This window comes from Peromyscus maniculatus, chromosome X (assembly GCF_049852395.1).
Source record: "Peromyscus maniculatus bairdii isolate BWxNUB_F1_BW_parent chromosome X, HU_Pman_BW_mat_3.1, whole genome shotgun sequence".
In the NCBI taxonomy this organism is placed as follows: domain Eukaryota; kingdom Metazoa; phylum Chordata; class Mammalia; order Rodentia; family Cricetidae; genus Peromyscus; species Peromyscus maniculatus.
This window is the reverse complement of record NC_134875.1, coordinates 61,455,683-61,470,887: the sequence shown is the minus strand read 5'-3', so window position 1 is coordinate 61,470,887 and position 15,205 is coordinate 61,455,683. Positions and strand designations below refer to the sequence as shown.

Here is a 15,205-nt window from a genome sequence, read left to right as displayed (position 1 = left end):
GGTGAAGGTTGTACAGTAGCCATAGGGATTACTGCTTCATTGAACATAGGAGGGCAGTTGCCACCTCAATATCCTGTCTTTTTCTTGTTTTCTTTTTTTTTAAAGTCCAATGTCTGTCTTTGAATTGCACATTGATGATAAGAACACTTGTGATTCCTATGAATGCCGGGTAAACACAGGAAAACTTCAACTACATATGAGCATATATTTTTTGAGATATCAGAAACCTCAAGAAAGTAAACATATTACATAAATCTGCAGCTAGCTTTATATTCATGCCAAACAACACTATGAAGCAATTTTGTTATAGTTTATTTTTTAAGCAGAACATTTTTACAGCTACATTCTTATCTTGCCAACAAACAAAAAGGAACATGGCCTTTGGAAGTAATGCTATGGTATTTGAATAGATTCTTCCATGTACAAAGTCTTAAAATGTCTTCAGAATTAGCTAATGTCATTTCATATTAATACATATATTAAATTGATATCAGAAAAAATAGAACCCACTAATAACTTGGAAAAATAATTGATTCTTTCATGTATACATGCATATAAATACATATGTGTTTTGGAAGCCTTAAGGAATAAAGCTTTCCTGAAGTATATTAGGACTATGTTACAAAAAATACTTTCATAAAGTAAATTGGAAGCACAAATAAAATTTCTCTAGCAAAAAACTCAGTCCCTGAGTTGGACCAGAATAAACTATCATCTATATTGTATAAATTCAGGGAATCATTCTGAAATGTTTTACTCTCATGACTAATGTATTAGATTAAAGATCTTTATATTTTGAAATGCACTTCCTTTCAACTATACAAAAAGTTATGGTAACTGAGGAAGACATCAAAGTTATGTCAAAGATTATTATAGGATCATCTAGGATAATTTAGATAAGGTTATAGCATGAATAGATTCTGATAAATGACCATAGGTCTTCAAAGATTAGGGAACTAGGAGTTGGAAGTTTAGTGGCAAGTCTTACAAACAGCTTAAATTGAAACAAAGTAAGAGTCCTCAATAGGCAATTGGGTTAGAAAATATAAGGCTGTCTTACAGTGAGTGCTTTTAATTTATTTTACAGGAACATTTCTGTCTTTGAACAAGTTTACTCTAGGATAAATTCTCATTGCCATGTGCTTAGAAGTTCCTTAAATGTGTTCGTGCCATCAACTGCCTTCAATCTAGAATAGAAGGATTACATAAATTAAGCAACCAGTTTAAGTAATATATTCTAATATTTCCATTTGAACAAGATGTGTGTACCTGCTAGAAATGTAGTTCACTTGGGAGAATGACCAGCATTCAGGAAGCCCCTAGTTTGATTCACAGTACTAAGTAAAACTGAATGTGGTGGTGTACACCTCTAATTCCAGCAATAGAGAGGTCAAGGTCAGAGGGGCAGAAATTCAACTTTCCACTATAGCAAATTTGAAGCCAGCCTTGGCTCCCTGAGACCCTACAGTGTGTGTGTGTGTGTGTGTGTGTGTGTGTGTGTGTGTGTGTGTGTGTGTGTGTGTGTGTGTTGTATACATACATACATACATATACATACTAGATAGATAGATAGATAGATATGGATATAGATATAGATGATATAGATATAGATATAGATATAGATATAGATATAGATATAGATATAGATATAGATATATGGCTCTGGAGCCATCTTGCTCTGTTTCTTTCTCTTCTGAATAAAACCTTTTACCATACTCACTTTTTCCAAAATGGTTGTTTCTATTATACCTTGATATTTATGCAGTCTGGTGTTTTAAAGCAAGATTGAACCATGCAGAATTTCTATGGTATATTCTTTGTTTTGCAACTGAACTATGGGAAATTAGTCCTACAGATCAGTCTACCCATGACAAAGGGGCAAGGTAGAGATCTAGATCTGTCCCAGTTTTTAAGGCTTTACAATGCATAAGGTTGTCTTTCCCCACTTGTTTAGTTTTTTTCTCTTTTTTATAACTTATTTATTTATTTATTTTTGAGTAGAACCAAAACTTATTCTAAGCCACAGTCATCCTATGGTCCCCCATGCTCTGTACCCCCACCCCAGTTCTATGGGTTGCAGTCTGATTGTTCTTTGCTTTATATCTAGAATCTACTTATGAGTGAGTATATACCATGTTTGTCCTTCTGGGTTTGTGTTACTTCACTCAGGATGATATTTTCTAGTTCCATCCCACTTGTTTAGTTTGTTGGTAGTTTTAGTTAAGCAAATAAAATAAACAAGAATGGTAAAGTAAAGCCTGAATTTGAAGGTGGTATGGAAAGATTGAAATTGAATCCAGAGTAAGCACCTAGCAGGCTAACACACTAGCATTGCAAATGGAACATCAAGGAGGGAGGGAGGGAAGGAGGGAGGGAGGGAAGGAGGGAGGGAGGGATATAATAAATACATGGAAAGCTAAACATGGTTGTACATCCCTGTAGTCCCAGAATTGAGGAAGAAGAGGCAAAATTTTGGGTTGGAAGGATGTAGAAACTGGTCCCTGGGTTCAAATCCTAAATCTGCTTACTATCTACATGACTCTCAGAAAGTCAGTTGGTGTTCCTGAGAATAATTTCCTCAAGGATAAAATGGAGGTAATAATAGCATACATGGACCATAGGGCCATTTGGAAGGGTGACATAAAAAGCCATTTGTTAAACATTTAGTTAAGCACCTGGTTCATTGTCAGAGTTCATCAAATATCCATTGCTTTACTGCTGCCATTATTTATCTGTCTCTCAACTCTAGTTGATAAAATCAGTGAAGTTGAGTCTTACCATTTCCTTTTCTTTTTTTCTACACACCCCTTAGCAATTATTTTATACACTCTGACCATCTGATAAATAATGCTGAGAGCTGAATGTGAGCTAATATAGAGGTAAAACATGATCTAATTTATGCCTGTCTATGCATACTATGAATTCTAAATAATACATTCCAAAGTATATCAATCTCAAAAATATATAATCATAATTCTTCTTTAATTCTAAACATATGGCAGTCTTGGTAGTTATGAATTGATTAACACTTGTGCTTTCTAAAACTACCTTTGATTCTGTGTGATATTTATTGTAAGTAATGAAATATATTTCTAATATATATTTATATAATATGTAGTCTCATATGAGTACTTACAAAGTAGCAAGTAGACCTACTATCACTTGGACAGTGTTCTGTGTTTCATTAGACCTAGAAGTTTTGGTTGTGAATTTTAATTGAGATAGATGCTGATGTGTTTGAATGGAAGTTGTCTGACTATTACTTCCTTTACACTATTCAATGACATTTTTCCTCAGGGGAAAAAAATCTAAAAGTCTCATAAAATCTGGTCGCTACTTGCTTCATTAACTATTTTATCTCTTCCACTTGCTTCATGGGCTTTAATATTGTAGACATTAGTCCTTTTTGTGTTCCTAGAATATTGAATGCCTCTCCTTCAATTTTCCTGCCCTTTCTCAGTGCTCCTTCAACTGGTTCTTCACATTCATCTCTCAGCTTAAATTCCATTCTTAAAGATGCATTACTAGTCTTGTGCTCTATATCTGTCTCTCCCAAGTTTGAGTTTTATTGTACCTAAATGTACATTTATTTGGCAAATTATGATTTTTTAATCACTTTCTTTGATTTACAACTTTCAGTATAATTTGTAATTATTTGTTCCAAGTATACTTATCTCTAGGAAAGCAATGACTTGTAAAATTGATAAATGTGTTTTCATTCTCTAAAAGATATTTGGTGCATAGTAGGTTCTTAATCAATGTGTTTGATTAAGGGAGTAAAGAAATGACTCTGTGGAGTATCTAAGTGACCAGAGATAGATTGTCACCAGGCATGGTTGCATGCAGCTTTAATCCCAGCACTCTGGAAGCACTGGCCAGTGGATCTCTGTGAGTTTGAAGCCAGCCAGGGCTACACAGTGAGACCCTGCCTAAAATCAAAAGCAAAGAAAAGCACACCTACAAACATATATTGTCTTCACAGGGAGGTTGAAAGAAACACAAAGACAAAAATTAAACAAATAACAAATAGAGAAAAGAAAGAGTACAGGGTGGAATTCTTCTGTTTGTAAAGAAGCTGATTTTAAAACATTTTTTAAATTCTAGATTTTTCAGTCTATCTGTGGAAAAGTCTGATTATTATAAAATATATCCCTCTGGCACTACATTTTTAAAACTTAGAACTTGAGCTCAATATCATTAATAATCAATCTTTTGTTACTCAAATGTACCCTGCCTCCATTTTGTAATAAGAGTTTTAAATGAAAATTTATTCTAAATCTAGAGCCATCATAGAGTATTATAGTAATACCCAATGCTGAGCATATTATTAATGTTACATATTTTAAAATATTTGTCAAGATATATTCTCCTAACAATATATAGTGTTTAAGTGATTTTTCAGCTAGTTGCAACAATTTTAAAATTTTAAAGATTTTTAAATTCAAAGAATTTTAAAGTTAATTCTTTGAAATACTAATTTCTAATTAGAAATTATTGAAGTTATATGGAAAATCATATTTATTTTTAGCATTTAGAGGAATACTTCTGATGTTATAAAAATTAGAAACACTGTTTTTCAATAGAGTCTGCATTTATTACATCCTTTTATTTAAATGGGCAATTATATCATGTTGATAACTAAAGCTTGTGTGAAGGTTAAGTGGATCTCAAGTTGATTTTTCCATGTTCTCCAACAATCCACCAGTAATGATATTTAATACTTCAAGCTTTTATTAAAATTGTAAGTAATAATGTGCTGCCTACAAAGATGAAAATTTTAAGAACTGATTTGACTCAATTAGCCACATGATATATAAACTCCATCACCCCCAGTGCTCTGCTAATGCTCGTTCTACTTAGAATAAAACAATTTTTCTCTAGGAATAATTACTCTGTCCATCAAAGTTAAGTAAAATGAGAAACAGTTTTCTCTACCTCATCTGATGAAGTAGTTCTGTTTCCACTTGGATAGCATCCAGGGATTGGCGCATAGGTATAACTGCTTTTAACAGCCAAAATAAATATAAAATGTACATAGATGTATATAGAAAATTTTCTTACAATGTGAGCAGTATGGAGGAAATTTGGATTTTTCCGGATGAATCTTAAGTTCATACTTTTTTGTATACAACAAAGGCACATTAACTTTATAAATTTATATATTGTCATACAAAAATATAGATAATCAAAGCTTTAAATAGCCAGGTGTGGTGAGTATCCATCCTTTTAATTCCTAGTCCTTGGGAGGCAGATGCGAGCAGTCTACAAATGAATTCCAGAACATCTAGGGCTACAAGAGAAACCCAGTCTTGAAAAAAAACAGAAAGCATTAAATAACTACATAATGTATAAATCCCCAGGAAATTAGGATCACTGTGTCCTTAGGTCACCATTTTGAAGAGTTAATATGAAAGTGAAAATGATTGAGACCCAATTAGTTTTCAAATTAACAATACACTAAAATGGTTAGTATCTCAACTGCTGATGTTTTAAAAATGCTACATACACATTTAAATCCTTCAAAGAACACTTCTGTGAGGGAGAGCTTGATATGATTTTAGTTCTCAGCTTGCTTTGTTGTTTTGGTTTTCTGAAACAGGGTTTCTCTGTGGAACAGCCCTGGCTATCCTGGAGCTTTCTCTGTAGAACCTAGAACACAGAGATCCTCCTGCTTCTGTCTCCTAAGTACTGGGGTTAAAGGCATGCATGCCACCACCTGTCTAGTTCTCAGTTTCTTAAAAATTCAAAAGGGTTTTCTTTATGATGTGCAAAGAGTTTGAAAGTGGCCTGGTAAGAGGAAAGGAGTTTGGAATTACTTTTTCACTCTCTCATATTTGGTTACTTTATGTTTTGGCTCTGTCCCACCTCACCACCATATGAGTATATTTAATGTGGCATGTAAATTACCATGAATTATCCTCATCATAGAAAGTTCATTGCTTTTCCAGGGTTCTTCTCTAAATCAGGATTTTCAAATAGATGGAAGAAGACATTCTATCTTTTGAACCCAAGAGAATATATTCCTCACAGAACCCTAGTCTTTAATATTATTAGAGCTATGGTCACTTTTCTGTGGCATCTAAGCCAATGTAGCCGGATGTTTGAGAGCAAATGCACCTTGGTGGTGTCATTCTTACCAATGTCTTCGATGATACCTGAGAGAACTATGGCAGAATTTGTAGTATAGTTACATGGTGTGCCCATCACCAGCCTTCCCACTGCACTTCCAGGCACTCTGAACATGGCCATCTGCTTCTCTTTGAGTGTTCTCAAAACCTAGTTTAGAGCAAAAATTTTGGCCTAGTCAAATCATTCACAGTATTCTACAGCATATTTTCTAAAATCTGTTATCCTCAATCCTAAATAATCACATGGAATAGGAACAGTTTAGATTTCTACTAATAAAATACATTTCTGACCCTCTCTATAGACATATTCCAGTTAAGGAAATACTTACTTCATATTATGAATAAGTAGAAATTGGCAAAGTTGCCCCAGTTGTCCTTGGACCCTTCTCTTATCCTCCTGCCTCCGCTTCCCTAGTAGCAAGGATTGCATGAGTCATCCATTACATACACCAAAAAATGTATTATTTTTATTACATTTTATTTAGTTAGTAGGGAGTATACAAACACCATACATGTGGAAGAGTCTGAGGACAAGTTGGAGGAGTTGGTTCTTTCCTCCTAAGTATCTACTGTGATGACATTCAGATCAAAATATGCTACCTTAATCAACTCCCAGCAATCAAGTTGAACTTGTCATTCTACTATATGAAAAGATCTAGCTCTTATGTCAGAGGCAATTACTTTTTATTCTAATCCTATATGGATGAGTGACTTAAAACTGTCAGAGTAGAATTTCATTTCCTTGAGAAAAGGTTGTTTTGAAAAGAATATGGAACATAAACATAAAATTAATTATAAACAAATGTCAATTAAAGACGGTATAATTACTTGTAATATTAGGATGTTAAATTTATTAAGGGTCAAGATTAAGGCTTTGGTCATTATTTTATCACTGACAAGTGCCAAACAATACCTTGAATTAGTTGTGATTCAAAAATTAAATTTTATAAGTAAAATAAAGGCATGGAAAGGAGTAACATTGTACAGAAAGAGCTGTATAGTTTCATTTTTTATTCTCATTTTGGGGGGCTTAGTTTTGGTTTTCTCTTTTTTTATTGATTTTTGTTTTTGAGACAAAGATTCACCATGTATCCATGGGTGGCTTGGAATTCTGTTTATAGATCAGGCTGGCCTTGAACTCACAGAGATCCGCCAGCTTCTGCCTCAAAAAGTGTATGCCACCATGACGAGAATGCTCAGTTTTTGTCTTTTAATGTGGAATCCCATGGAAAATTTTGTGGCATGATTGTGATTCTGAAATATTTCAGGGCTAAAATATCCATCCCTTTTAGAGAATAGTAACTATAGAGGTAAGTAAGGCACAGAGGCTAGGCTGCTTTTGATTTGTTATTGCAAAGATACACTACTCACAGATTTTTGTAACTTCTCACTTTGGAACATAGAAGTTCTGAAATCAGGTTTTGGCCTATAAAAACAAATTGGTAAAATTATGTATCACTACACAAACATATTTTAGCCTCCAAAATGTGTTGTAGGATAAATGAGGCAGATAAGAACTTTGCCTTTCTTGTTAGCTTTCGCTTTTTCATTGGTTTACAGAGGTTGAGCATCCTGAAATATACATTTTAGTAATCTGCATTGCAAATAATTGCACATAAGTGATTCATTCTACCCAGTAAGTTTCTGGCATGAGTCTGTATGTTTTCTTTTGTGTGTGTGTGTGTGTGTGTTGGGGGGTGGGGAGCAAGGAAACAAAACAATCGCTTTTAATTCTGTGCTTAGAAATAAAGACTGGTGTCTCATTTCTGCTCCACTGAAACAGGCTGTTTAATATATGAACATAGTGTTAAAAGTAAAAATTATATGGTGATAATTTTTAATAATAAAATCAAAATGTATATGAAGCATGTGCATTTTATGAAAAAAAGGCAGTTATAAAAGTATTCATTCTTTCAGTTCTATTAATGTCAAAATAGACTTGAGGGTTGAATGATTTAATTACACTTGTTAGCAGAGAGTGAGTGCTAATAGTTAGTAGCATTAAAAAGACCGTAGATAAGTGACATCTCATTTTCCAAACCTTGGTATACACTGTTAAGTGTCAACTCCAGAGTAATTTTAAAGAAACGGCTTGATTTCAGCATTGCTTCCATTAGTAAAACAAAAGTGGTATGCCAATCGAAAATACATTTGGACCCATGTTAAAATTTTACTTCTGTAATCATTAGCCATTTTGAATTAACTTAACTCTAATTTTGAAATGTTGATTTGGCTTCCTCTTTTCTTCATAATTATTTCCTTACTGCTCTCTAAATCACTCTTCTGAATTAGCATTCAACAGTTACCTAGCCAAAGAGGAAAGACCAGAAGCAACTACTCTAACATATTCATCATACTTACACCACACCTAGAAATTTTAGACAGCTTATTCATGGTTTAGTAATTATTATTCAAGATAGGTTCATTTTTTTCAATTTATCTTCAATAGTTCTAAAACAGTATTTTACATAGATAGATATATAGATGATAGATAGATAAATAGAATATTACATGAAGTTTTCATTTTAGACATGTTCTTAGCACAGTCTAAACTTGAATCCGTGATGATAAAGATGAGCCATCACATGGCTTTTTACATTTTATGTGACACTAGATATGATAGAAATGAAAATGCCAGTGAAGGATCACTGTATATTTAAGCATAAGGTTTGATAAGGAATGCATAGTCATGGAGAATCGTGAGTGAGAAAATAATAGGATGTAAATTGGGAACAATTTAACATGACACACTCAGGTACTTCTATATGATGTTCTTTAGAGGCAGTGGCATCCATTTCCTACAGGTGTAGAGTGGGCATTTCTGGATTGAAGGTCTTATGACTTGTTCAAGAGGTAATTCAAAGAATTCTTTTTCTGGTTGCTTTAGAGGAAGAAGGTAAAAGGAAGGTCAGAGAGACCTTTCTTCCTTCTGTTCCTTCCCCCTTCATATGGACTGTGTACATTTTGTATATATTTCTGCATGTATACACACACACACATATAATAAATTCACACACATAGAAATGGAGGTACTTTTCTGATATGCATACATCTATGTGGTTTAATTTAGCAAATATGTTCTAACAAATATGCCTCCATGTTATACATTAAATATTTTTGTCCAATTGAAAGATTTTCAAACTTCTTAAGCAATATGACTATAAAAACTCTTGTAATGAATTGTGTGACACAAACTGCACACCCCATACTTCATATATTGAAGGCCAGACAGTCAAGTCCCTCAGAATTGGAAGTTTCTCACAATGGGCTATATTTGAAGAAAGGGCCTTGAAAGAGGTCATGAAGATTAAAAAAAAATATTAAGTTATATCTTAATGCCACATGGCATCTGTCCTTTTAAGAAATGGGGATTTGAACACACACAACCAAACAGGTGAACAATTATATGAGAACACAACAAGAAGGCAGCAATCTGCAAGCCAAAGAGAATTCTGATACCTTTCACTCAGAATTCTATCCTCTGGGTATATGAAAAATAAATATATTGTGTTGTTGAAAGCACCCAGTATGGGGTACTTTATAATGACAGTTCTAGCAAACAAAAATATATTTACAGAAGCAATGGTTTTTTATCAAGTCTTGACACCTAGTAGCTGATCTGAAATACTATTGGATCACATTCCTTAACACAAAGTTACAGCTTTGCGAAGAATGCCAGAGAGCAATATGAAAAACTATCTACCATGCACAACAATATGGTGAAGCTGTATGAGAACCTGGGAGAATACTTCATTTTTGACCCGAACATGGTAACCATAGAAGATTTTTTTGGTGATCTCAACAACTTCAGAAACCTATTTTTGGTGAGTAATATACTTTAAAACATGCTGAGTCCTGTCGTTTGTTTCTAACTTGTATTGACATCTTTATATATCTAATGACTGTACTGGTTTCATGTTATAGATCTTTAACCCCAGCAGGAATTTCATTTAACAGCCAAATTATTTGACATTTGAGGTGTGTTTCTGTCACTCAAACAGTTATTAAGTGGGACTCTGTTAATCAGTGATATTGCCCTATAAAATGATATGATTTGAGTAGGATAAGAATAGTCTTGGAGGAACCACTTCCTCCTAGTTCTTGAGATCCAACTCAGGGCATATCTCAACAATTGAACCAACAACTCTGGTATTAATACAAACTACAACAAACTTTGATAAAAACCGTAATTGCTTTTCATGTCTTTGCTGAAAAAATAAAAGCTGAGGTTGGCCTTTGACCCTTAACAAAGATACATATTTAATTTTTCAGCTCACTCATAATTAGTATGTGATCTGATAACAATAAAAGAGCTTTTAACAAGTAGTCAAACAATTTTCAAAAAGTAAAAGTTTTAAAGATAATATGGATACATATACCCATGAGCAACACTCTCATCTCTAGTTTCCTTTTCCATAGTTCAGGTCAATTCTAGATCTCAATAATTAAATGAAAGATTCCAGAGGTAAACAACTCAAAGGTTTTAAATAACTTTTATTATAAGACATTGCTATAATGGATTTCTTTCAGTATTATTGTTAACCTCTTACTTCGGCTAACTTAACTGACATGCAAACTTGGTGTGAAACTTACTGGCAGTCTTGAACTTGGTTTCGTTCTTTGAACATGTAACCTCTCTGACTATTCATTTCCTATAATCTATAATGTTCAGGTGAAGGGTATTATTATTCATTCTCTGACCATTCTTTCAATTATTTGTTAAGAATCAATTTGATTTGATGTTCTGAGCCAGAAATAAAGGGAAGAAATAGTTTGTCTCTATTCCATGAGTACAGGCAGTACATGCATTAGAATTTACTGTGTCCTGACATAAAGTAATATGTTAGGATATAGTAATAATACAAAGTAGGGTGAGCCTGACTCTTCCTGTGAAGGCCAGAGAAACCTTCATAAGGACCTTGACCTTTGAGCAGAGTCTTGAAAAATCCATAGGAGTTTGACAAGCAGACTTTGACAAGCATGTTTAAGGGTTTTACACCTGACCTATATGTCAAAGACGCCTAAATCAACATCTCCAGCTTCAGTCTATCGCTGATGTTCACCATGTTCCTGTTTCATGGTGAGCTTAATGTGATTTCAGTCTCTCAAGGGAGAGAAGAACCCCGAAAGAAAGTCAAAAATTGGAATCACTAGAAGTTCCCATTTTCTTGTGCTTTGTGTTTGGCCTCAGGGTTCTTAGCGCTAAAAGCATATTGGACTGTAGATGGAAGCAATAAAATACTAGTAGTGCTGAGAAGAAAATAAGAGTTCTGATTCATGTGCTACCAAAAATGACTTCCAAATGAGCTCAGAGTTTCATCTTGGGAGATCTATTTGGCGTGTGTAGCACAAACAAAATGCACATACCAAAAAAATAAAAGCTTCCTCAGAGAGAGCCATCTTCTGAGAAATAGGAAATACAGAAATAAAGAAAAGGAGCTGATATTATGGATTAAGACCTTTTTCAAAATTTTAACATTCAAATGATGGAAAAAGAAGTTAGATAATATCTAAGTGATGGTGCTCTATTCATTATTAATGTCATTCATATTGTCTATCACTCAACTAGTAAATATATCAAAGGTATTCAAGATGTAGATTTATATGTATATGATATATATATATCATATATTAGATACATCTCCAAATTCATAATGTAGACTGTCTTTTTAGTTCTTTTACCTGAGATTTCATCAGTTTTTAAAATGGCATATAGGCAACATTAATTAATACCCCCTAAATTCAGATTGCATGTTTTATGGAAGAAACTCAATTCCATATTTATGTACTGTCTAACCATCCTTTTTGCTTATTCTGCTTTATGCTTCAGTCACTCTACTAGTTCAAAGAGTTGACTGCACAAATACTGTTTTTTTTTCTTCAGAGATATTTTGAATAGAATTATTCAAAACCAGTGAGCCTTATATGTTTCACCACCATACAATATAAAAATTAATTTTAGCTGTTGGAAAAGTGTTTTGAGGCACATATTTACTTCAATAACTTTCATAGCTTCAAATAAATTATAGAAAATACTTCTTTTCTCTTTTAAATCTGTCAGTTTCCTGCTGCTTCTGTCTGTGTGTATGATTTTTTTTAATAAGCAATATGTTACCCAGGCACTCAATAAATATTTGTTGTGTGTGTCCTCATTCTATACCTCATATACTAGAAATATAGAAATAAAGCTTTGTAACGTTGTTAAATGTATTGACCAAACTTAAAAAGATGTTTTTATAGCTATTAATCATTCCATCAGATTTTTCCCTCAACAAAACAAATGTGTGCAACAGTTTATTTGATAAGTAAACTGAAGAACAGCTCTTACATAAGCATTAAAATGGTGACGTGTTAGGAGGCTAAATGGCATCAGGTAATCATGGAGTTTTATGTTCTTGTACAGTAATACTACTTCTGAAATGTTTTTCGACTTAGTCAATTTTTTTTCTAACCTTATAGATACTATTTTAGTTTGAGCCCTCTACCATCTCTCAACTTAACTAAAAATAATGACTGTATTCTTTCTATATTAGGAAAAATCAAATCTGGAAGTTAGAAGCAGAAAAAAAACCAGCACCTCCAGTTCCTAAGAGGTGCTGGAGTTTGGCAGAACAGAAAGAAATTCCATGATCAATACTAGAGAATGCCTGACAGGCTAACATGTAATTGTTAAGATATTTAGTTGGTCCTTTAGGGAATTATAACAACCAAGGCAAAATGTAAGTCATTTTCAGGAATAATCTTCCATCTGTGTTAAAAAAAAATGATTCCTTTAAACTCTTAACTTTTGTTTTGAGACATGATTTCATCTGCTCAGGCTAGCCTCAGATTAATTGGCCCTCCTGCCTCCATCTCCTTAGTGCTATGATTACATGCATACACCACACTGCCAGGCTTCCTTCCCCTTTAATTTTACAAAACCAAAACCAAAAACAGAAAAGCTGCTGTTCAAAGTATATGAAATGTTTTAAGAAACTGCATTAATTCTGGAAGAAAAACGAACATGAAAACATCTCAACTTTCTGTTAGGGATCTCTGTGTAGCCTTGTTCATGTTCAACTTGTTCAAGTTATGGATATACTTAAAATTTAAATGCATAATTCTAATCTCTTTAATTTTTAAAACCTCATATTTTATGTGTACGATTTTTCTGCCTCAATGTATGTCTACATCACTTGCATGCCTGGTGCCCTCAGAAGCCTATAACTGGAGTTACAGAGGGTTGTGAGCTTCTGGGAATACAACCGGGGTCCTCTAGAAAAGCAGCCAGTCCATTTAAACACTGAGGCATTTCTTAGGACATAGAGACACTTAATTTAAAAAAGTCCTCACTTGTCTTAGTCCATCATCCTGTTGACAAGGCTTTGATCTTCCCTGAATTGAAACTGTAACTGGAAAACCAAAATGAGCATCTTCATTTAGTTAGACTCAAGACTAAATTGATAATATACAGAAAATTTTCATCCTTCATTAAAGGTGATTTGAATTTAAAGAGGCAAGGATGAATTTTTACATAAAAAGATTGTGTGTATAGTTCCTGATCTAAGAGGACCAAATTATTTGACACATTTTAAAACCTTCATCTCCCAAGCTCTTGGCATTTAAAGGGATGATTAGTTCTGTACCCCTTAAAAAAGAAAGGAAAAAAAAATGATGGACTTATTAAGAAACGAAATACATTGTTTAACCAAGTAAAGACTTAATCAGTAATAAAACTGTTGTCTAGCGTCTTATCACTCCCAAGTCTATAGTAGATGCCTCTTAAGTTTATTTCTCTTTGCTTTGCCAATAAACTGCTAATTGATATTGTAAAGATGACCTTGAGAAACTGCACGATCTTGATGTGCGTCTTGAATAATTTAGTTTTTTTTTTTTTTGTAAGCTAAAGGTCTCCAAGTCCCATCACTTAGAAATTCAGAGGCAGATTGCCTTAGTAACAATAATCCAAACATTCTTAATAATCTCTTCTCCCCTCCATCTTCAAACTGAACTCAATCTCATATAGCCTGTATTCCCACAGATGCATCTGAAATTACCACATATTTGCATACATGCTGACAACATGTTACCTACGGTTACCCTTTGACATTTGCTCACAAGCCAACTAGGAGATTGAGCAAAACAAGTCTCTGCCTCTCCCAATTTGCCATATTGGACCAGGTTTGTTTCCTGATAAAGCTGTTTGGAGGCACCTTCCACAGAAATGTGGACCACAGGTCTAAGGGTGAAGTCTCCTACTGTGCCAATCTTTGCCACGAATCCTTGAGTGCATAAGAAGTCATGATTCATAGGACACTTCATATAAACAGTTCCTTTCCCTTCTCTCCTGATCCCCTTCTCCTTAGAGGCTTTAAAAAGTATTTTAAGTCCTAGACACCTAAAGGACCTTCTAATACCATAAACCCCTTCACTGCTCTCTTTCCTCTCTTTTGTTCAGTCATCGAAGCTTATATCTTCCTTTTCCTAGAAGCCAGGAATAAATAAAATGCTAGTATAAATCCTGTCATGCAAATAGAGCCCTAAGGGCTGACCAACTCCCTCTAGTTAATCACACACACCCAGATAATTCCCTTTGAGCTCAGCTGGGACCAGCCTAGCTACATAACCTTCAGTATAGTTTGATCTTTTGCAACTCTTTGAAAATAGGAGATACATGTAAAATATATGGTATCTCTATTAAGTAGAATATTTGACCAGAATTCCTCATTCCCCAGTTGTGTTGGAAAGACTTGAGTGTATTATATATGGCTATCATTGACATCTCCTTTACAAAAAGATGTCAGCTATCAACTGTTATATTCCGTTTGACTGTTTACTTTGGGCTAGAAATAGATGTCCTTATTTTCTGATATTTTTCCTTGTATAGAAAAACTAACCATCATGTCATAAAGAACTAATGAAATATGTAATAATGGTATACATAGTGTAAAGAAAACCCAAATTCTGCAACATCATAAAAAATGTACTAGTATGAATGGTCTCTAAATATATGTATACACATTTCATTAATATTATAAAACTTAAAAGAATCATAAATGTTTCTAAAACCATTTCTAAAAACTGCTAGCATTGTATAT

General features: G+C 33.7%; 1 protein-coding gene and 1 long non-coding RNA gene across 5 annotated transcripts in view; one reads left to right on the top strand and one right to left on the bottom strand.

The window, feature by feature from the left end:
- Positions 1 to 15,205, top strand: part of Diaph2 (diaphanous related formin 2) — a 748,266-nt gene that overhangs the window by 528,746 nt on the left and 204,315 nt on the right. For all 4 annotated transcript variants that reach the window (XM_076562125.1, XM_076562124.1, XM_076562122.1 and 1 more), the window contains one exon: positions 9,789 to 9,952. In XM_076562125.1, the coding sequence (XP_076418240.1) occupies positions 9,789 to 9,952 (164 nt within the window). The remainder of the gene's footprint in view (positions 1 to 9,788; positions 9,953 to 15,205) is intronic.
- LOC143270875 (uncharacterized) overlaps positions 1 to 15,205 on the bottom strand; it is a 198,678-nt gene that overhangs the window by 87,702 nt on the left and 95,771 nt on the right. The window lies entirely within an intron of this gene.